At 42.3% G+C, this 24,428-nt stretch overlaps 1 protein-coding gene and 1 pseudogene across 1 annotated transcript; both read right to left on the bottom strand.

The window, feature by feature from the left end:
• Positions 1-1,842: 1,842 nt before the first annotated feature.
• On the bottom strand, positions 1,843-12,560 carry LOC132216554 (zinc finger protein 84-like). Its single transcript, XM_059665826.1, has 6 exons — positions 12,425-12,560; positions 11,542-11,661; positions 7,244-7,416; positions 5,973-6,099; positions 5,606-5,701; positions 1,843-5,069 (listed from the first exon to the last, which is right to left on the bottom strand). Exons 3-6 carry the CDS (start codon positions 7,256-7,258, stop codon positions 3,316-3,318), a joined length of 1,992 nt encoding a protein of 663 aa, XP_059521809.1. The 5' UTR covers positions 7,259-7,416; positions 11,542-11,661; positions 12,425-12,560; the 3' UTR covers positions 1,843-3,315.
• A 6,727-nt stretch (positions 12,561-19,287) lies between these two features.
• Positions 19,288-20,914, bottom strand: LOC132216555 (zinc finger protein 613-like; annotated as a pseudogene).
• Positions 20,915-24,428: the final 3,514 nt, after the last annotated feature.

The raw sequence follows: 24,428 nt of genomic DNA, 5'->3' as shown, positions 1-24,428 counted from the left end.
ACTTTGAAACTTGCACTGAAAATTGAAACTGGTCCCACTACTCACAGATGGATTTCTGGTTTGAATATAATCAGGTTGATTGCATTCTAAAACAAAATTAACATTCTCCAGAGGATTGTAATAGGACAGACTATCACAACGTTATAATCAAAGTATCCAGGGTGCAACACAAAATTACATACAAAGAACCAGGAAAATCTGACCAATTATAAGGAGGAAAGACAATCATCAGATGACAAACCTGTGAGATTGAAGCATTAGGACCACCAGAGAAAAGACTTAAAAGTGGCCATGATAACAGTATTTCATGAAGCATACACATCAACACTCTTGAAATAGAGTTCTCAGGTTCTCAGTGGAGAAATAAATGCAATAGAAAAGAACCCAAGTGAAATTTTACAATTCCTGAGTCACAGCTTCCCAAACCTTAGGAATTTCCTAAGTGTTGAGAGTGGTAAGTGTGTCTTTTATCACGTTATTGAGGTGACTTTTGGAAACCACCTACGGATGGGTGTTGGCTGCCAGTGGAGGCAACATTGTTATTTGAGGATTGGAACTTTCAGTTCCACACAAGCCCAACTCCAGGAGGGCTCAAGATGGAACCAGTTGTCAATGGCAGTGATGTCATCAATTATGGCTATGAAATGAAGACTATGTAAAAACCCAAGAGGAAGAGGTTTGGAGAGCTTCCAGGTGGAACACATGGAAATGTGAGGAAAGGGCATGGGAGCTTCATGCTGCTTCCCATTTTGCTTGTGCTATGCCTCTTCCATCTGGTGGTTCCTAAGTTAGAGCCTTTTACAATAAACTAGTGACTTAGTAACATGTTTCTCTGAGTTCTGTGAGCCAGTCTAGCATATTAAACAAACCAGATGAGGGGTGTGTAAACTCTGATTTGTAGCCAGTGGGGCAGAAGTACAGGTAACAACTTGTACTTTCAATTGGCATTCTGAGTTGGAGGGGGTCATTGAAACCTCCAGTTTATAGTCCTTGGTCAGAAGCATGGGTAAACGCCTGGGACTGTTGCTGCCATCTGAAGGGAGGGGGCAGTCTTGTGGAACAGCACCCTTAACCTGTGAAATTGATGCTGTCTCCAGGTAGATAGTGTCAGAAAAGAGCTGAATTCTTGGGCACCCGCTGGTGTCTGAGAAAAGTTTGTTGGTGTGGAAAACTACCCTCATCCCCCAGAAAAACACACATTGAAACTGGTACCAGAACCAATATACCTTCCCTCCAAAAGTATGTTTAAGTCCTAACCTCCAGTACCTCACAGTGTGACTGCATTTGGAAATAATGTATTTGCAGATGTAATTAGTTAAGATGAAGTCATAATGGACTAGGGTGGGTCCCGAATCCAATGGCTGGTGTTTTTATAAGATGGTCAAATGAAGACACTGAGGCATATAGGCAAAATGCCAGGTGATGACGAAACCAGAGATTAGATTCATGCAGCTGCAAGTTAAGGAATGCCAAAAATTGCCAGCAAGTCACCAGAAGCTGGGACGCAAGAAAGGATTCCCCAAAAGGTTTAAGAGGAAGCATGATCCTAATGACACCCTGATTTTGGACTTCTAGCCTCCAGAACTTTCTTTTGTTTTAAGCCACTCTACTTATAGTACTTATAGTAGCCCTAAGAAACTAATAAACTAGGTTTCATGGTTCTAAGCCACATTCCTCATATGAGCAACACCACCAAAAAGGTGACATTTTAGTCTTTATTTCTTTAAAAATAGCTGCTTGCAGTTTTTCAGGACTCAGTTCAGGAAAGAAAATTTGTGATTACTCATCACTCTTAAATCTCAATTATTTTTAATGAGTGTTTTTCCCTATGTGAAAACCAAATAACAATTTCAAAAAATTTATTATTCCGAAGGGCTGAAAAGAAATACCAGTTCCATTTACATATACCAGTAAACAGTAAATATGTGTATGGCATTATGTTTACAGTCTTCCTCAATCTTAAGCCTAATTACTTCCTTTGCAATTTATATGATGTACAAAAATTTACAACGTTGGCATTTTTTTGGTGGATACTACACATACAAACTTTAACAAGAATTTTGTGGTACACAACTTGTGAAATTTGGAAATGAGTATATACATGTTGTACAAAAATACTCAGAAATAAAGCAAATACATACATTGATGAGCTTTCTTAATTTACTGCTTTGACTATCCAATATACCCGAACATAAAGTGCTATTTTGCATGCTGGAGTTATCTGATCTTTATAACTGACTACTTTGTAGTACATTTTCTATACAGGATCAGAACTTCTATTATAAAGTTGTTTACATAAACAATCTTTCCAACCATTATTATACTATATTAACTCTCCTTAATAAATATTATCTGATGCACAGTAAGTATGGATTAAATGCCAGAGGCATCTCTTATTACAGTCTTCAGTCATCTGCATTCTTTGGTATGAAAATTCATTTGTTTGGAAGATATTCCAGGATTCACAACATTGATTTTTTCCTGTAAAAACTGAAAATTGTATGATGACCTATCAAAACCTTTTGTGCACTCAAAAAATTTTCATTTCTGTGTGGTGTATAATGGGATTTTTCTTAAGAAATTATTTTAGTGCTAGCTAGTTTGGCTCAGTGGATAGAGCATCAGCCTGCAGACCAAAGGGTCCCATGGTCAATTCCAGTTAAGGGCACGTACCTTGGTTGCAGCCTCCTCCCCAGCCTGGGCCCTAGTCAGGGCTCATGCAGGGGGCAACCAATCGATGTTTCTTTCACATCAATGTTTCTCTCTTTCCCTCTCTCTTCCACTCTCCCTAAAAATCAATGGAAAAATTTCCTCAGATGAGGATTAGCCAAAAAAAAAAAAAAAGAAAGAAAAGATTTTGACTTTTCAACTCATGCATACATATTGCCTTTCTCTAATGAAATGTGAGGCTAAGTTGGTGGCAAATAATTTTCCTATATTCACTGCATTTAAAAGATTTCTCTCCTGATTAAGTTTTCTGAAACTTGCAGAGGTCAAAAGTAATAGAAAAATATTCCTTCACCATATTCGTAGTGTGTCTCTGCGATTTTTTTATATTCAGTGAGATTTGACATCTAACATCTTCCAGCCCTTAATGTGTTTCATAGATTTTTTTTCTGTATGAATTTCATGTGAAGTGAGTAAGAACTTGACAAAGTATTCCCACACTCATTACATTGATAAGGTTTTTGTCCTGCATGACCTCTCTGATGGACACTGCTGTATGATTTCACAAAAAAGGGCTTTCTCACACTGAGTATACTGATATGGTTTTTCTCCTGTGTGACATCTCTGATGCCTAATGAGCTGTAGCTTCTAGCTGAAGGTCTCCCTAGATGGAATGCATCCATAGTATTTCTCACCACTATGGCATCGTTGATGGATAATAAGATGGCTTTTTTGGCGGAAAGCTTTTCCACATTCACTGCATCCATGGGGCCTCTCTCCTGTATGAATCAGCTGATGTGTACTGAGCATTGCCATACTGCTAAAGGCTTTTCGACACTCAAGGCAGACAAAGGGTTTCTCCCTTGTATGCGTTCTCTGATGTACAATGAGCACTGACTTTCGTACAAAAGCTTTTCCACATTCACTGCATTCATAGGGTTTCTCTCCTGTATGAGTTCTCTGATGGACAATGAGATGTGACTTGTATATAAAAGCTTTTCTACATTCAGTGCATTCATAAGGCCTTTCTCCTGTATGAATTCTCTGATGTGCTATGAAGGATGACTTATAACTAAAGGCTTTTCTACATTCCCTGCACACAAAAGGCTTCTCTCCTGTATGAATTCTTTGATGAACAATAAGCTGTGAGTTGTCTATAAAAGCTTTCCCGCATTCACTGCATTCATAGGGTTTCTCTCCCGTATGAGTTCTCTGATGGACAATGAGATGTGACCTGTCTATAAAGGCTTTTTTACATTCAGTGCATTCATAAGGCTTATCTCCTGTATGAATTCTGTGATGTGTTATGAGGGATGACTTTTTATTAAAGGCTTTCCCACATTCCCTGCATTCATAAGGCTTCTCACCTGTATGAGTTCTTCGATGAACAATAAGATGTGAGTTGTCTATAAAAGCTTTTCCACATTCACTGCATTCATATGGCTTCTCTCCTGTATGGATTCTCTGATGTCTTATGAGGTGTGACTTTTTGTTAAAAGATTTCCCACATTCCTTACATTCATAAGGTTTTCTTCCGGTATGATTTCTCTCATGTATAATGAGCTGTGATGCATATACAAAAGCTTTTCCACATTCACAGCATACGTAACGTTTCTCTCCTGTGTGCGTTCTCTGATGTGTCAGGAGGTGTGAGTTTTTAGTGAAGGCTTTTCCACATTTCCTGCATTCGTAGGATTTTTCTGTATGAATTCTCTGGTGAACAACAAGCTGAGACTTATTACAGAATGCCTTTCCACATTCTTTACACTCATAGGGCTTATCTCCTGTATGAGTTCGTTGATGGATAATCAGGTTTGACTTCTGCATAAAACCTTTCCCACAATCACTACACTCAAAAGGTTTCTCTCCTGTGTGTGTTCTGCAATGTAACCTGAGCTTAGTCTTCTCGCTGTAAGCTTTTCCACATTCCTTGCATTCGTAGGGTTTCTCTCCCGTGTGAGTTCTCTGGTGTATTATGAGCTTTGACTTATACCTGAAAGACTTTGGACATTCGCTGCATTCATAATGTTTCCCCTCTGTGTGAATTCTGCGATGTCTTTTAGGATTTGTCACCAGACTGAAAACCTTCACATGTAAATTTGGTTCATAGTGCTGGGGATGAATGTGAGAGGTTTCACGTAGAGTATGGAAAAATGATTTCCCAGAACCATTTAATTTATCAGAGTTCATGTCTGCATAGTTTTTACTCTGAAAATTTGAATCTGAATTTTGTTCCAAAGTTATTTCTCTTGAGATACATTTATAGGGTTTTTCTTTAAATGGAACGAAGTTTTGGCTAAGAGAAAGTATTTTGCCCAATGCATAATTGTCATGATCTTTCTCCGCAGGTTCATCCTTCTCAGTGTCTTCCTGATACCAATCATCAACTTGCCACATTACTTCTGGGGGGAAAAAAAAAAACAATGAATTCTACCATTATCATAACATGGAGGGTGATGAAATCTCAAGTCACTAGTCAAAGAGAATGAAGAAGTCTATACAGCAGGTGCACAAAATAAGTCTGAGGCATTCAAATAAAAGAACCGGTAATACATAATGCACTGGAAAACATGGGTGTCATCAAACTTGGCAATAATCTAGGAATATTTGAAAGCATCATATAAGAGTTATATGAATATAGATAAGAGGTGGAGGAGGCTGGTTGTGCCTACTAAGCTTCAGTAGAAAAACAACTAAGCAAATAAGAAAAGACCAGATGAAATAGGCAAAGATCTGACCCAGGGTAGATAAAAGAGGTGCACCTCCTAGGTGGCTAGAAAAATAGTCATATATGAAAGGGTGGTAAGAGAAGCAGGGAAAATTCATATAAAATACCTTTTTTTACTCTAACCTCTAAAGGTTCAGAGACTGAGAAAAAAAATATTAAAATAACAAGGGTCCCACACCAATAACCAACTATTATTTTGATTTCACTTACCTGGATTAAAATGACTTGGAAATTCTCTCTCTACTATTCCTCGTTCTTCTCCTTTTTCCAAGTAGACCATTGCTTCTGGCTTCGTAGCTTGATAACCTATCAAGTAATCACAGAGAGCTGAGGAAAAGTCCTGTTTAAGAGAATGTATAGTTTAAATCTCAGCAAAATAGAAATTTTTCGTTTGGAAATAAAAGTTAAGTACTGTCATTCTCTGGTCATAAAGAAAATAAGTTCTAATTTAAAATAAGTCCTATATAAGTCCAAGTTCAAAATCACTGAGAATAGGAGTATCCATAAATTGTAGCAATGGAGAAAAGACAGGCAATTCATGGGCCTTTGCTGAGATGTTTAGGAAAGTTGTCTTTACCCAATGACATTAGGTTGCTATGATTTTCTAACATCACATCCCGGTAGAGATTCTTCTGAGCAGTGTCTAGTAGCTGCCACTCTTCCCAGGTGAAATATACAGCCACATCACTGAACGACAATATGCCCTGTTATAACACAATCCTTTTTAGTCTGGAGTTAATATAAAAAAATATATAAAATAACTATAGGATATTCTGATTATTTATACTATGCAAACTCATAAATATTTCTAATTTTGATTTACACTTTTGAGCTGAATTAATTAAAAACTGTCCTCCCTTTGTGCATTCTTCATTCACTTCTTTATTCATTCACCCGACATAAAAGGTTAAAACTTTGAATTACATAAAAATCATCTGCAACCACGTTAGGAGCACTGACTATTACCTACTAAGTGTTTTACAATAAAAACTGGAAATGAAGCAAGGCCCTCTGTCATACAACTTCTAATCTATTTGTGTTCAAGGAACTGCAAATAGGTCAGTGAGACAGGAGAAGAAGCTGAGGAGAACAGATGGCTAGGTAACTAGCAGAAACTGGTCTTGGAGCAAGTGTACGTATTTCCTACAGACACTGGTAGTCACCGCAGTGCTGTTCATATGCAAAAGTATGCTATGCGCAGAACTGCCTGTTAGAAATTGATTGTGCTACGTATTAAATCATATTTACAAGCAAATAGAGTTCTTACTATGTGCTGTGCATCATTCTAAACATTTTACAAATAACACAATGATCTGTATAACAGCCCTTATGTAAGCTCTGTTATTATCTACATTTTATAGGTAAGAAGCTTTTACAGTTTTCGAGCTGTGCCTTTTATATCTCCTACATTTCCTTAGGAAGATAACAGGGTCTACATTCCAGATAAGAAAAATGGAAGAGGAAGACCCATCAAAGACATTTCTTCACACAATGTCAGGAAATATTTACTGATCTCAAGGAATACATGTGCTTCCTCCATATCTACAAAGTAAATCTTATAACATGTTTTTATTCTCTTGTGAAGGTTTCCAATATTACCACAGGAAAATCTGCAACTCAGTTCTGGATCCTACTGCTGATGTGGCAATGTCCTAATTATTAGCACTTTGCAAGATTCACAGATAAATCTTCCTTCCTGATGGCTACTCTGAATCATTTATTCTGTTTCCCAATCCACGCACATGTCTCCCAGCCACAACGTGTGTATATATGTTGTTCTCTTTGATTGTACACATTTTTATAAACTTCCAGAAATCTAGATAACAAAGTGGGAAATAACAAGCTCACCTGGGACTTAGTCATTTCAACAGCTTGCAGGAAGTGGCCACCACTTTCAGTATCTTCCCTGAAATCCTGCTACTGGTGTCTCCTCAAGGGTAGCCTCTGCAGGGAGTAATTTCTGGACTTGAGATCTACCTTTTTTCATTTACAGAAGCTGCCTCATTCTAGGAAGCCAGTGTCTATGGAGTCAAGGAAAGATTTGTGTGGCGTGAAAATGATAATAAAAGCAAGTTCCTAAACAAGCAAGGAACTATTTTAAAGGATGTTTTCTCACTTAACCCTCACAATAACCCTATAAGATACAGACTATAATTATTCCACTTCAGAGAAAACCAGGAAAGAAAAGGTCAAGCACCTAGCTAAAAGCCACACAACTAGTAACTCATGGAGCAAGGATAAAACACAAACCCTCATTATCAATAAATCCTCTGATGCCAGGGTGAATTGCAAGAATCATCCTTGATCTTAACCAACTTTTTAAAATTAGGGAAAATATCTGGAACAACTATTTTCATACATAGAAATCAGAGAAGAGGAGAAACAAACAAACCCTCTTTGTATGCTGGAGAGACTTTCCAGGCCGTAACACGGGGAGAAAGAACCCCCAAAAAGTCTGGCAGTCTTGTTGAGTTAATGACACAGAATTCAAAGTCTGAGGAAGCAAAGATGGTAAGTTTGCAGGCAGAACATCAGGGTAAAGGGAGAGAGAGGGAGGGAGGGAGAGAAAAAAAAAGGAGAAACCATATATACTGATATACTGAAAGCATTATATAATGCACAGCTGACTTCATTTCAGGAATGTAAGGATAGTGTAATAAGAACCATCTCAGTAGATGAAGGAGGGGGGAAGGAGAGAGAGAAAACTGAAAACTCATTCTTTAGGTGTGCCGATGGTTCCCCTATGTCTCTGGCTAACTACTAATGAACTGTGAAGAAACTACCAAGGCCCTAGCCGGTTTGGCTCAGTGGCTAGAGCATTGGCCTTCAGACTACAGGGTCCTGGGTTCAATTCTGGTCAAGGGCATGTAGCTTGGTTGCAGGCTTCTCCCCAGCCTTGGCCCTGGTCGGGGCTCGTGTAGGAGGCAACCAATCAATGTGTTTCCCTCACATTGATGTTTCTCTCTGTCGTTCCCTCTCTCTTCCACTCTCCCTAAAAATCAGTGGAAAAATATCCTTGGGTGAGGATTAACAAAACAAAAACAACAACAAAAAAGAAACTACCAAGACCATTGAAAGGAGAAGGCATAACCATTCCTAGAGCTCACACAAGATCAGAAATAATCTGTGTTTTCACTAGCCAGGGTGAAATGACCACCTAATACATGGAGGGTAGGGTGGGGCGGGGGTTGAGGAGATTGCCTCAGTAGCAGGGAGAAAGTAACCCTACACAAAAGACTGTTTTGGCCCCACCTAACAAAGCTAAAAGAATGCCTCCAAAGAATCCAACTGAGCTGCAATATTATCAGGAGCACTGATCTTGCTCCTTTACATATGTCATCAAAAAAGAAAGAAACTGTTTCGAAGTAACTTAACTATGACCCAGAGCAAACATCAAAAGTAGTTAAAAGGTCCTAACCGGTTTGGCTCAGTGGATAGAGCATCGGCCTGCGGACTGAAAGGTCCCGGGTTCGCTTACAGTCAAGGGCATGTTCCTTGGTTGCGGGCACATCCCCAGTAGGAGGTGTGCAGGAGGCAGCTGATCGATGTTTCTAACTCTCTATCCCAATCCCTTCCTCTCTGTAAAAAATCAATAAAATATATTTTTTTAAAAAGCAACCGATGAATGCATAAATAAGTGGAACAAATCTGCCTCTGTCCCCTTCCCTTAGTTTCTCTAAAAATATCAATAAGAACATAAGATTTTTTTAAAAAATTACCAGACATGCAAAGAAGCAAAAGAACTTAAGAGAACAGACCTAAATTTAAGGACAATATGAAAGAAAAATTTATAGGCCAATCTCATTTATGAACTTGGCTATAAAAACCCTAAATGAAATATTAGGAAACCATATCCACTGATATATAGAAAGCATTATACAATGTACAGCTGACTTCATTTCAGGAATGTAAGGATAGTGTAATAAGAACCATCTCAGTAGATGAAGAAAAGACAGGTAATAAAATAGCATACCCACTCACAATTTTTAAAAATCTTACTCAACTAGAAATAGACAAGAACTTTGTTAATTTGATAAACAGTATCTACAAAAATTCCATACCATTACTTTAAGCTTAGGGACATGACAATGATAACCACTCTGAAAACCTTTACCCAAAAATGTACCATGTGCTCACTTTGGCAGCACACATACAAAAATGTACCACAAATCAAACCCTGACCAGTAAAATGGGAAAAATTAATTGAAGAAATGAAAACTGCAAAAGAACAAACAAAACTGCCATTATGGAATTGCTTTAAGATCAATACAAATATTCACTGAAAAGTCATGGTCAAACACAAAAGTATTTAAAAGAAAAAAACGCATTATTTACAATAACCAAAAAACCTATTAGGTACCGGGAGGGGAAAATGTACAAAATGACAGTTTTCTTGTAGCAAAAGGATACAGATCCTAACCACTCTGAGACACACAGAGTGAGGTTTGAAAGGATCCCAAACCAGAAGCTTCCACTGTCCTTCCTCCTTGGAGCCAGGACACATGACTCATCCAGCATATCTGTGTGTAACAGTATGCAGGCTATTCCCAACCAAAGAAGCTCACATTTCAAATGTCTATGGTATTTATTAGTTTCATTAAATAAACATGATTAAATAATGACTGCCATGTGACTCCAGCCATCCTACTCTCCTGGAGGTTGGACTGATATTACCTGGCTCAAAACCCCAAATCTCTAATCACCGTGATTGGTGTTTGGGGCATAAACAGCCCCATCTAAACTATATCTGTGCACCCACCAGGTGTCACCTCAGCACAAACTATCAGGTCCCACCATGAATACACAGACACTCCTATCAGGACATTCCAACAATTTAGAGGCCACCTCTCAAGAACTGGGGACAAAGGCCAGCCAATTGTTAAATACAAAATAAGTAACAAAAGACTACTACTCCAGGTCCGGGCCAGGAAGCTCAGTTGGTTGGAGCATCATCCCAATATGCCAAGATTCCAGGTTCAGTCCTTGGTAAGGGCACAGACAAGAATCAACCAATGAATGCATAAATAAGTGGAACAACAAATCGATGTTTCTCAAATCAATCAAAAAAAATTTTTTTAAATACTACTATTCCAAATACGTCACTGTTTCTATAAATCAGTAAAGAGCCAGCCTGGTGTAGAACAGTGGTTGAGCGTTGACCCAGGAACCAAGAGGTCACCAGTTCAATTCTCAGTCAGGCCACATGCTCGGGATGTGGGCTCCATCCCCAGTAGTGGGTGTGTGAAGGGAGCAGACGGATCTCATTGATGTTTCTATCTTTCTAGCCCTCTACCTTTCTCTCTCTCTAAAAGTCAATAAAAACATTTTAAAAATCAGTAAAGAAAAAACAAGCATCTCAAGTTTAAAATAGGCCAATGAACATGTAAAAAAATGATCAACCATGTTAGTAATGAGAGCAGTGCATACAGAGACCACAATGAGGCACCTTTTATACCCAAAAGATGGTCAACAAGCCAAAATGGTGCTGTCATCTTAGAAAATAAACAGAAGGATGGTATACCCACTCTGACTAAACATACAGAAAAACCTGGTATATTGTATGTGGAAGCATTACATAATAGAATGTTATTGGGTAAGTTTGATAAAACTAAATCAGAAGCCTTTGAAATATGCATTTAATGTGACCTACTTTTATAAATTATTAAAAAAAATATCCAGCTCTGGCCAGTGTGGCTCAGTTGTTTGGAGTTCCATCCCCTGCAAAAGAAGGTTGCCAGTTCAATTCCTGGTCAGGGCATATACCTACGTTTCAGATTCGATCCAGGTGCAGGAGGCAACTAATGGATAAATCTCTCTGACATCGATGTTTCTCTCTCCCTTCCTCCCTTTCTAAAACCAATTTTTAAAAATCCGTAATACGTAATTCAGTTTGAAAACACATTTCAGAACATTACAGATAGCTTAAAGTTAGTAAATTGAAGGTGATTCTTATTCTCTGCTTTTCATTGATGACAAGCATCTAATGATGTGATAAAAAGTAGCGATCTCCATTTAATTTCAAACATAAACTCACGTAGAGACTATGTAGAATACGTATTACAAAAAGTTAATACAATTGTTATAAATAGAAAAACTCCCACTAAAAAGGTATATACTTGAATAGCTACTGTTTGTCAAGTACCTACCTGTGTTAAGAGACTTACTATTGTGCGCCACAAATTCGTATGTTGCAACACTAATCCTCAATGTGATGTTATTTGGAAATGGGCCCTTTGTGAGGTCAGGGAGGTGGGGCTCCTGAGGACCTGTAAAGTGGATATGATTTAAGTGGGAAAACGACGTCTTAGAAGTTACCCAGTCACACAAACAAGTAGCAGAATTGGCGTAAAACCAAGAACTAACGTGCTTTCGAGATGTGTACACCGACTGACACAGACGCAAAAGTGTTTACAGCACGATTTTAATGCATGGACCTAAATGGCAGGTATAAAGGTGGTCATTTTTGCTATTCTCCTGACTTTCCTGTATGCTTGACATTTTTCGGACTAAAACGTTGGGGAACAACACCCCGAAGTTTAGGACACACCCAAATGTGTGTCCACCTGAAGCCTCCTGACGTCCCAACCCCACCGACCGCTCCCGAGGGTCCCTACCGGCTCCACCCCGCACGTGGCGACGCGCCCACTCACGGCTCCCCCGGCACCGACTTCCACGAGGACCACGGCCCCCCGGATGCTGCAACTCCGGCCACGAGAACCTCAGGCAGCTGGCCCCCAGTCCCTGTCCTCATCCACCACACCCCGCGGTCAGGGACCACCCCAACCTCCCTCTCCACGACCCGCCGCAGACCCGTCACTCACTCTCTCTGCAACCCGCTCCGCTGAACGCTGAAGCCGGGCAGGCCTCCCACCTCGAGACGTACGACGCCGCCTGACAGACACCTCTGGCCCCGCCCCCAATAACCGCCACAAAGCACGTCTGACGTCACGGAATTCCCACGGCGCGGAATCGTTCCAGACGCCGCCTGCAGAAATCGAACGCGACCTCCAGGGAGAATTGTGACCTTACCTGGGGGACGCGCCACTTCCGCTTTCCCTCCCCTGTTGGCTGGTGCTAGTTTCGCGCTATGACGCAGCCTCCGTAACACCCTGGAAGTGAGCGATCTACCGACAAAAGGCCGATTCTGGTCCCGGTGGATAAAACCCTCTGGGCAATATGGCCGCGCACAGTCCCGTTACCCTGTGCTGAGAGCGGCCATCTTCGACTGGGCGCCGCCATTTTGGAGTAAGCTCCGTACGGAGAGTGAGAGGGCCATTCCAGCGGCTGTTAGTTATCCTTGTCACTGGTCGCCGAAGTCTTCCGAACAGACCCGAGAGCTAAGCCAATCACAGGCCCGGCCTCCGCAGAAAAGGGCCGCGCCCACGTCGCCGCGCAGCCACTTTGGAAAACGCAGGGCGACGCTCGGGTCCGTACAGTAACGAACAGGCTGGGAGCAAAGAATTGGGGAACGTTTATGGAAAAGATACCGGTAACTCCAGTGGTTCTCAACCTTCTGGCCCTTTAAATACAGTTCCTCATGTTGTGACCCAACCATAACATTATTTTCGTTGCTACTTCATAACTGTAATGTTGCTACTGTTCTGAATCATAATGTAAATATCTGATATGCAGGATGGTCTTAGGCGACCCCTGTGAAAGGGTCGTTCCACCGCCAAAGGGGTCGCGACCCACAGGTTGAGAACCGCTGCAACGTGTTGGGGGGAAACAAATGGGGATGAGGAGACTAGAACTGGGTGCGGAGCAGAGGTGGCAGGAGGAGAGCGTCTGTTCCTGCGCTTTGTGGTGAGAGACAGGGAGGGTGTAAGGAACCGGGGCAAAAATAATGGCAACCACAATGCACGACGAGAAAATATTACTTGCGTCTTGAGTTGCAAGATAAACTGAGATACGTTAAAAAAAAAAAAAAAAAAAAAGATCTTGTGTATCCTGAATAGCCACAACCAAGTCACCAAAAGTCAGTCTCAGAGGATTTACAGGGAAAGGCGGTTCCGAAAAGAGCCTGAAGGTCGGGAAGTTGGAACTCAGTGCGACAGGACTAGTCATGGAAATATTTGCTCCAATATTCCCAATGCTGATAGGGACTCTCAGGCCCTCAGAACTCCCCTTTCTGAGAACAAATACTACCTTTCTGGGGAGGGGACCCCACACCGGTGAGCTTAAAGTTACTCAGTAGTCATCCGGTCACGTTTCTCTCTATGCTCAGACAGCCATGCAGAAGGGTTCATTATTTTTTAAATATATTTTATTGTCTTTTTACAGAGAGCTAGAAACATAGACCAGCTGCCTCCTGCACACTTCCTACTGGGGATGTGCCCGAAACCCAGGTACATGCCCTTGACCGGAAGCGAAGCTGGGACCCTTCAGTCCACAGGCCGGCGCTCTATCCGCTGAGCCAAACCGGTTAGGGCAATGCTTCATTATTTATTATTTCCCAAATCCTTTGGTGTACACATTCAGGACATAGTCTCCAGGGTAAAAAGGTGTCTTAAAATTAAACATCTACTACATGCCGGATCATGTTGTCAGTCCTCAGATATACGAAGATAAATTGACCTGGATCTTTATTCCTAAGGGCTCAGAGCCTGGTGTGGGAGACACATATGTAAAATCTAATACGGATAAAATATAAGTCATGCCATGATGAAGGATATACATGGTATGGTGGAAACATATGTTTGGGATTCCAGCACTTAGTCATTCAGTAGTGATATATGTAAATTTTCATTTTTATTGCAAGTTATTACATTGTTCTTCTAAATGATGGGATTAATATGTATACCATAAGGAATGATACAACCATCTATAGAGAAAAAAGTTATTCTATATTCTCTACTTCTCATTTCTAGTCTTACTCCTCTCTTCCCTGGGATAACCATGCATCTCAGGTGTGCAGTCATCCACAATATCCTTCCTGTGCTTACAAAATGTGTGCGTGTTAGTGATCAGTAATAAATATGGATTGTTTTGGCAATGAATAATAGATACAAGATTAAGCATGGTGCTTATGTTTAGAAATTCTTCCTTATCAAACAGGTCAAGAATAAAATCATACTGGAAACATGGCATTAGGAAAATTATATACATGGCCATGTGAGATATATACCAGGAATGCAAGGACAGAAATTTTATTAAGAAATGCCACCATATGCCCTGACCAGTTTGGCTCAATGGATAGAGTGTCAGCCTGTGGACTGAAGGGTCCCAGGTTCGATTCCAGTCAAAGACATGTACCTTGGCTGCCGGCACATTCCCAGTATGGAGTGTGCAGGAGGCAGCTGATCCATGTTTCTCATCGATGTTTCTAACTCCCTCTCCCTTCCTCTCTGTAAAAAAGTCAATAAAATATATATTTTTAAAAAAAGAAATGTCACCATATATGTCTTGATATTATGAAATTCACTTGATATATCTAAAAAGAAAATTCATATGACTATCTCCATTGATGCTATAAAAACCTTTGAGAAAAACCCAACAGTATGATTTTTAAAAAACCACTCAAGGACATAGGAATTCATGGATACTTCCTTAGTATGATTATATATTTACATACCAGCACTTTCGCTTAAGGGGAAACATCGTAGGAACAAAGCAAGGAGGACAATTATTTCAATTAATAATTAATATTGAACTATGAGTCCATGTAATTATAGCATAGAAATTTATAAAGTAAAAATATATTTGCAGATGATATAATATAGCAAGAAACCCTAGAGGAACAATGTTAAAACCAACTCAAATAATTTAGGTGAGAAAAAACTGAAAACGAACCATGTCACCCCACTTCCCGACGGAAACGCTGACCAGGGCGCAGCGCAAACTGCCCAGCTGCTCAGCAGTTCAGGCCGCCCCATCCCCTCGGATGGGCAGGGATGGTGCCGGGCGTTACACCTTGGAGCCCGAGGCCCGAGAGGAGCTCAGTGGACGCGGTCATCTTAGAGTCAGTGCCACGGAAGGGAACCCGAGCAGTTGGAGGGGCGCCGGCTGTTCCCCCCGAGAATTCCGGATGGAGGGCGCTTCGTGGAGGAAGCGGCATTGGAGGCCCGTCTAGGGGTTAGAGACTCGTGAAGATGGCATGGGTCTGGGAGCGGGTAGATGGCGGCGTTAGGAAGCTCTTGTTATGATTGGGGTGGAGGAGAACTGTTGTTCGGGTCGGCAAAAGGGGTAGCAGCCATCGGAGAGGCTGGGCTCCCCGGCGAGTGGGGGCGGAGTGAAGCTGGCACTGCCCTTCCCAGCGGCACGGGTTCTAGGACGGACGGACCCGCCTGGAGGTGAGCGCGGCTGCCGGGGGAAGAGCTTCCTGCTGGGGTAGTAAATCAGAGACATCTTCCTGTTGGGGGTGGAAAGCATGTCTCCCTGTTTGAGGTTCTTTTCTTCTTCTTTTCATCCTCACCTGAGATTTTTTTCCATTGCGTTTTCAGAAAGAGGGAGGGAGGGAGGGGGAGAGAGAGATCATGTGAGACACATGGCCCGGTGATCGGTTGCCCCCCCCTCCCCCGCCCGGCACGCGCCCCGAGGAGGGGGAGGGAGGGGCAGCCTTCGGTTCTCCAGTGGATGCGGCGCTCTAACCACTGAACTACACCGGCCAGGGTTCCCTGTTTGAGTCACAGGGTGTGCACACACCCCCTGCAGGCCATCCCAACTCCAATTTCAGTTAAGGTTTCCGGTTATTTTCACACCCGCATCCCATCATTTTATTTTGGAAGCACATAACCTCCAGTTTCACAGGCTCAGGTTCATAGCTGCAGAAGCATTGTGCCTCAGAGTAAATTGTACCCCTTAGGTCTCACTCAGATCTGATTTGGATCAGACTTTGGACTGCAGACTTTTGAGCTAATGCTGTCATGGGTCAAGACTTTGGGACTGATAGGATGGAACGCATGTAGTTTGAATACAAGAAAGACATGAATGGGGGTGTATGAATTGTTATAGACTGAATGTTTGTATCCCCTCAAACTAATATGTTGTCCTAATACGCACCGTGGCTATATTTGGAGATGGGGCCCCTATGAAAGTTAAATGGCGTTATGAAAATGGGGCTTTGATCCAGTAAGTTTAATGTCCATATAAGGGACACCAGAAAACTCTCTCTTTCTCAGTGCAAATTAAGAAAAGGCCATAGGACAACACGGCGAGAAGGCAGCTGTCTGCAAGCCAGGAGGATCCTCACCAGGAGCTAAATCTGCTGCAACCTTGATTTTGGACTTCTAGCCTCCAGAACTGTGAGAAAATAATTGTTATTTAAACTATCCCCTCTGTGGTATGTGTTATGGCAGCCAGATAGAGAAGTGAATTACATTGCTTAGAAAATTAGCCCTAGCCAGTTTGGCTCAGTGGATAGAGTATCATCAGTCCTGGTTCGATTCTGGTCATAATGGTCACCTAGGCTTTATATATACGGATAGTAATCAATCCTCTACTTTTTTAATCCAATGGAATAGTTTTTTTTGTTTTTTTTAAAATATATTTTATTGATTTTTTACAGTGAGGAAGGTAGAGGGATAGAGAGTTAGAAACATTGATGAGAGAGAAACATCGATCAGCTGCCTCCTGCACACCTCCCACCGGGGATGTGCCCGCAACCAAAGCACATACCCTTGACCGGAATCGAACCTGGGACCTTTCAGTCCGCAGGCCGACGCTCCATCCACTGAGCCAAACCGGTTTCGGCCAATGGAATAGTTTTATAACAGTTTACACAGTTATAATAATGTCATTGTTTGTTCATTGGAGTTTTAGGTCAGTTTTTTTGGTTAATTATATATTTTCCTGCTTTTATGAATGCCAGACAATCTAGAGATCTAAGTATATAGAGGTTAACAAAAGTTCCTTACCTTTGTAAAGTTTACGGTCTATAACTTATACTCAAGACCTTATGCTTGAGCATAAATTTAGGAAGTTATTTGTTGTAATATGGTTTGTATTGAAACAGATAAAGTGAATAATATTTATGCATGACCTAAGATCTTTATATATTCCATATCTAAATCTTTAAGAGAACAATTGAGATGTTCTGTACAAGTTATTCTAACGGTTTTTACATCATGAATTGATTTTTAAAAATCACCCATTTACACCCTAGCCGGTTTGGCTCAATGGACAGAGCATTGGCCTGCGTACTGAAGGGATCCCAGGTTCGAGTCTGATCAAGGGTACATGCCTGGGTTGTGGGCTTGATCCCCAGCAGGGGGCATGCAGGAGGCAGCCAATCAATGATTCCCTCTCATCATTGATGTTTCTATCTCTCTCTCCCTCTCCCTTCCTCTCTGAAATAAAAAAAACCCACCTATTTACAATGCCATTAGTATCCTTCATCTACTGACAGGCCTCCACTCCAGCTTCTTTTTTGGTGCATGGAACGACACCCAACCAATTGAGCCACACCCGCCGGGACACTCTAGCTTCTTCTTAAGAGACCTTGCTCTGAACCTTATGGTACATCAGTTGTATGCCAGCCTCTACTGACATCCCTGCTGACAGACCTATAATTATATAGATCAGATTCTGAGAATATCTGTCAGATTGGTCAAAAGCCTGTTTTATTCCAGTCTAGAACTAGATTCAGCTCACTCATCTAGAGCTCCTTTGTCTACTCCTGACCCAATCCAGTCTCCAGTCTGACATACCACACCAAGGTTAATTCTCCGATGAAGATCTTTTGTCTTCCTCATATGACACCAGGATGTATAAGACTCTGGTCCCTCTGAGTTGAGGAAATGGAAGCAGATGTGAGGTAGAATGTTGGGGTGATTCCATAAGAGGCAGAGAAGAGGTTAGACAAGAAACTGCCTCCACAAGACTGCAGCTGGATAATTATCCAGGAATTGAGAACCTTATATTTGCAGGATTCTGAGTAGTAATTTGAATAATTAGGGAAGGGGGAGAGCTAGGATACAGTCAAGTAGACTCATCTAAAATTCTGTATTATAATTGCCTTATCATTATCTTTTTTGTTTTCCAAAAATTACCAAGAGCTGTGTTGGAATATATTTTGCTATTTATAAGTTTAAATAAATAATTGTCCTGTGGGCTTTCAGTTCATTTTGCAAACCTGATTTCTCTACCATTCAAGTCTAGAAAATTCTTAAAATTTTATTTGTGGTGATACTTGATCATATTTATAAACTGACAGTAAACTCATCTAAGGACATTAAGTTACATTTATGAATTTAATCGTTTATTTTCTGAAGGACTTTGTCTGAAATATTTAAATAAAGCCAAAGAAATGCAATAGCTAATCATCAAATAATGGGTGTTTATTGAAAATAATTTTTTTAAAGGAAAAGAATCTACAAATGGAGAAGTGAATATGTGATGATGTTAACCAATGATGTGGGGTAGAGACTATCTCCTTTAAGTTATAGAATCATTTAACATAGTAACTAGGAATATGGTTCAAGGTATCCTATCCAAAAATATTCATCAAGTGTATTATGTAATATATGATGAACCTGAACTTCAAATATTCATTTTCACAGGCCTTCTTTGATTTACAAGGACTTCAATATTTTGTTAAAGGTGTTCCACATTTAGTGTGTTCACGGCATTTTATTTCTACATGATTTTACCTGCTAACGGATGAGGCAGAATGTCCTGCTGAAAACCCCACGTTTACTGCCTTCCAATATACTCTCCAGAATATGCCGACACCTATGGAGGGCAAGAACATTCGCTCTATCACATTTCTACCCACTATGAGCTCACTGATGATCTATGGTGATCACTGGTGATAGATAAGGTCTATCTTCCTAAAAACAGCTTTCCTACCCTCTGCATTCACAGGCTTTCTATTGACCCATAATCATATAATCAGCTAGATATTATTGCTCAAGGATTTCCAAATTGAATGTACCAGTTTTTTCCTTTGTGTTTTTTGTGACATAAGATATAACTGACCATAGAAGGCATAACCACATTCACTTCATTCATAACATTTGTTTCCTGTTTGAACTCTCTGTTATCTGCTGAGGGTGCATGTCTGGCAGTTGGCTATTCCACAGTGACCCCATTTCTATCTACTAGGAGCCCCCTGATGTTTAATGATGTGTGCAGAGTCACAGTCACCGAATTAACAAGCTTTTCCTTCTGCAGTTGTTCACTCGTATCTAATAAGCTGTGACTACTTGTGGGAAGATATTCCACCTTCACTGAATCTTTGTTTCTCTCTTACACGTGTCCTCTTACGTTTCACCAGGCATGACATGTGGGTAAAAGCTTTCCCACACTCATCGTATCCATAGGGTCTCTCTCCTGTATGAGTTCTCTGATGGACAATGAGCACTGTCTTTGTGGTGAAGGCTTTCCCACACTCACTGCACCTACAGGGTTTTTCTCCTGTGTGAATTCTCTGATGTTTGATGAGTCCTGATTTCTGCGAACAGGACTTTCCACATTGGGTACATACAAAGGGAGTCTTGCCCGTGTGAAACCGCTGATGTGCAATGAGACATGCCTTCTGGCTGAAGGCCTTCCCGCATTCAATGCAGCCATAGGGTTTCTCTTCAGTGTGAGTCCACGGATGGATAATAAGATCGCCCTTCTGAACGAAACCTTTCCCACAGTCACTGCATAGATACGGTTTCTCTCCTGTGTGAGCTTTCTGATGTGGAATGAGCTGTGGCTTTCTGGAGAAACCTTTCCCACATTCACTGCATTCATAGGGTTTTTCTCCTCTTTTGTTTCTCTGATGTATGTTGAGCTCTGCCTTCCTGCAAAAGGCTTGGCCACATTCAGAGCATTCATAAGGTTTCTCTCCTGTATGTCTTCTCTGGTGTTTAGTTAGCCTGAACTTTCTGGAGAATGCTTTCCCACACATCCTGCACACGTGGGGTTTATTTCCCGTTTGACTCTTTTGATGTTCAGTAAGTTGAAATCTCCTGAGAAAGGCTTTCCCACACTCGCTGCATGCATGAGGTTTGCATGCATGAGGTTTCTCTCCACTTGGAGCGTGCTGATGTTCAGTGAGCTTGAACTTGTTGGAAAAGGTTTTCCCACAGACACTGCACCCATGGGGTTTCTTTCCGGTATGAATTCTCTTATGCCCATGAGCTGAGGCTTCTTGAGGATGGCTTTCCCACTTTCAGTATATTCATAGGTATTCTCTATTCTGTGTGTTTCCTGAATGTTAAGAGATTGTGACTTAGTCCTGATGGGCTTGCTACTTTTGTGGAATTTCATTTCCGTATGAGTTTGCTCGTGATTTGCATGGAGAAAGGATCTTCCATCTCCATTAAACTCAGCAGCCTCCCTTATGTCACAGCTTCTACTCTGGTAGATTAAATCTAAGATTTCAAAGTTTTCCCATCTAAATCAAACATATCTTTTGGCCTTAAAGGAAAATGACTTTTGCTCTGCAGAACAATACTTCCAAATGCATGCTGTTCCACTGCCTTCAGCATATTTTAGTTTTGCAGGTGCCACTGCAGATGATCAACTTCCTCAATTTCTAGGAAAGAAGAGAACGATGAATGCTTCCATGAACATCATATGGAATAAAGCTTCTGAAAAACACCTTAGGAGGGCTGACGCTTTAGTAGAAAATGTATGATATTAATATAGAAGTTCTAAGTATAAATGTGCCTAATCTTTTTTTTTTTTTAACTTTCAGTTAAATATACATAAGATAGACCTCGCTGGTTTGGTTCAGTGGATAGAGCGTCGGTCTGCAGATTGAAGGGTCCCAGGTTCGATTCCGGTCAAGGGCACATGCTTGGGCTGTGGGCTCGATCCCCAGTGGGAGGTGTGTAGGAGGCAGCTGATCAATGATTCTCTCTCATCATTGATGTTTTCTATCTCTCTCTCCCTTTCCCTCTCTGAAATCAATAAAAATATATTTAATAATATATCTTCTATATATATAAAAGCCCGGCGACCAAATGGCAGGATGACTGGTCGCTATGACATGCACTGCGGCAGCCAACCAGCCTGATACAGGCCCTGATAGGCCTCCCCCTGGCTGGCCCCGCCCTCGATTGCCTCCTCCCACCCCCCGATTGGGGGCAGGCCTGGCCAGCCAACTGCTCGTGGCTGGCCAACCTCCCGGAGTCCCTCCCCTGGGCCAGACCTCTCCCCCCCCCCCCCCCCCAATAGGCCTTGATCTCTGGCCAGGCCAAGGGACCCCACCCATGCATGAATTCGTGCACTGGGCTTCTAGTGTATACGTAAGATAAAATAGACCATTTTAACCATCTGAAAGTGTACAGTGCAATGGCATTATGTACATTCACTTTTTTTTTTTAATTTGTACATTCACTTTGTTGTGCAACCAGTGCCACCATCCATTTCTGGAACGAGTTCACCCTCTCCAACTGAAAACTTCTGTACCAAGCCCTAGCCAGTTTGGCTCAGTGGATACAGTGTCAGCCTGAGGACTGAAAGGTCCTGGTTTCAATTCCAGTCATGGGGAGGGGAGGTGACATCTGAGAAGAAATAAATAAGGATAAGTTCCAAGACATAAAGGGGTAAGTTTTCCTCTAGATTCCTACATAGAAGAGCTCTTGAGTGGGGACAGGGACACACACTAGTTGTTTCTATAGCCTCAGACACCCTCACCACTGTGACACCTTCTCTAAACGACTAGACCAGTGGTTCTCAACCTTCCTAATGCTGCGACCCTTTAATACAGGTCCTCATGTTGTGGTGACCCCCAATTTCATTGTTACAAATTGAACATAATTAAAGCATAGTGATTAATCACAAAAACAATATGTAATCATGTATGTGTTTTCCGATGGTCTTAGGCGACCCCTGTGAAAGGGTCGTTTGACCCCCAAAGGGGTCTCGACCCACAGGTTGAGAACTGCTGGACTAGACAGTGATTTCCACAGCCTTTCCTTCTTGCTAGTTCTTTCACTCACCTGGGTGGATTTCATCTTCTAATGTCCACAGTGTTTCTCCTTGTTCCAATCTGGAGAGAGCATCTGGTTTGCTGACTTGATACCCTAGTCATGGGAAATGATTGAAGACTTAGGCCCATCAGATTGAATTAGGAATCTGTGATGCTAGGAGAATGGTACATTTAGGGACTGCACAATTTGCATGTTTGCAAATTAAAGGCTTCCCTCTAAGATGAAGAGAGATTATACCTTCTCATCTGGGTCCCGGGAGGGGACTAAGTATCACAGCCCAGAGCTTTCAGAAGATGAGAAAGGCCACTGACTGGGCTTTCAGAGTGACACAGGGGAGCTGTCCTCACCCACTGACACCAGGTGGCTGTAGGTCTCCATCATCACTTTCTTGTACAGGTCCTTCTGCTCAGAGTCCAGGAGCTGCCACTCTTCCCAGGTTAAGTCCACGGCCACATCCTCCAGTATCAGCAATTCCTGTAATAACAGTCCTGTTAATATGAGTGTTTATTTATTCAAAGGGAAGGTATGAGATAATAGAAAATATATATATATATTGGTCTCTGCCCCTGGTATCTGACACAGGGCTCCGAAATCCTTATCACGTAAGTTCGTATGTGATAAGAACAACATGAGTGTCTGTTCTAATGAGGCAACTCTGAGTGGGCTCCTGGTTGGGGGTTGGTCACCAGAAAGACCAAGATGTGATCAGACGCCTGGAATCTTTAGACCCACGCCCCATTCTCCTGAGAAGGGAGAAGTGAATGGGGAAGCCTCCACAAAAATCCCAAAAATTTAGGTTGGAAAGCTTCCGGGTTGTTGAAACAGTGGGGGGGGGAAAAAAAAAATATATATATATATATTTCAGAGAGGAAGGGATAGGGAGAGAAAGCTAGAAACATCAATAATGAGAATTATTGATGGGCTGCCTCCTGCACGCCCTACACTGGGGATCAAGCCTGCAACCCGGGCATGTGCCCAGACCAGGAATGAAACCGTGACCTCCTGGTTCTTAAGTCGACACTCAACCACAGAGCCACGCCTACTGAGCTCGATGTTTCTCTCTCACATCGATGTTTCTTTCTGTCTCTCTCTCATAATCAATGAAAACATATCTTTTGGTGAGGACTAAAAAAAACCCCCACTGAACTGCTTACCAAGGTGGTCACTGACCTCCCCCCATTAGCAAACCCTCACAACCACTGACTTAAATCCCAAAGATTCCCGTCCCTGACCTTCCTCCAGGGATGCTCCAGGCCCCAAGGCCATCCTAAGAACTGACCTTCAGACACTCTCAGACACCGACAGGCCAACTCCTGACTTCCTTCATGGTCACCCGAATCAGTGACCTCCGGACATTCGCCCCCAGTCAATGAACTTCCGCCCACACCCAAGTGTCTCCGGTCACTACCCCAACCCCTAGGTCATGCTAATCACTAGCCTCCCAGATTTCCCAGTCACTGACCTCCCCCAACAAAGGCTAACGGGAGCCACTCCAATCCCTGACCATCCCCGGGCCCGCACCATTTCTCACCATCCTGCCCCTCAATCATGGAATGCACCCCCCGCCCTACAATGGCTTGCTCCTCCCAAGAGCTCCCCACAGGCCTCCCCTACCACAAACCCCAAATCTCCACACAAACCCTAAACACCAAACTGAGGCACACACACACACACACACACCACCCCCACCCCGCTTAGTAGGTCCTTCCCGCACCGGCTGGGTGGGAAGGGCCATGGTCCCTCACTTCCGCCTCAGACTCCCCTCACTGGTCAGGTTTAACTTCTGTGACATCAGAGTCTGCAGGCTGCCCACCACCCGCGGGGCGACCTTCCAAGACGAAGATTCCGCTCCGCTTTAAGGGCTTTGAGACGCAGACACTACGACGAAGTAAGTATGGCGGCGCCCCTTCGGGAATTTTTGTGAGAGCCGCCATCACGGAAGAGCGGCCGTACAACCGCCTTTCCTGCACCAGGTGCCCGCGGAACGTCCCTCGCGAGCGTCATGACGTCCGTCGTTACGTCACAAGGGGTGACGCAGCCTTTCTAACCCGTCTCCGCGGAACCGCGTCCCGTCACTTCTCCGCGAGGCGCAGGAGGATAAACATGGCCACCTCCGCTTTCTGCTGGTTCGTACAGGGGCTCCCCCACCCCCCGCTTCCCACCACACA

The sequence above is a fragment of the Myotis daubentonii genome, chromosome 15 (genome assembly GCF_963259705.1).
Source record: "Myotis daubentonii chromosome 15, mMyoDau2.1, whole genome shotgun sequence".
In the NCBI taxonomy this organism is placed as follows: domain Eukaryota; kingdom Metazoa; phylum Chordata; class Mammalia; order Chiroptera; family Vespertilionidae; genus Myotis; species Myotis daubentonii.
Note: the sequence above shows the minus strand (reverse complement) of the source record. Positions and strands in the feature narration are given on the sequence as shown.

Coding starts and splice junctions, on each gene's coding strand:
- LOC132216554 (XM_059665826.1), bottom strand. Junction 5,702..5,972: donor TAGCAACCTAATGTCATTGG/GTAAAGACAACT, acceptor ATTACTTGATAG/GTTATCAAGCTACGAAGCCA. Junction 5,070..5,605: donor TCCAAGTCATTTTAATCCAG/GTAAGTGAAATC, acceptor TTTTCCCCCCAG/AAGTAATGTGGCAAGTTGAT.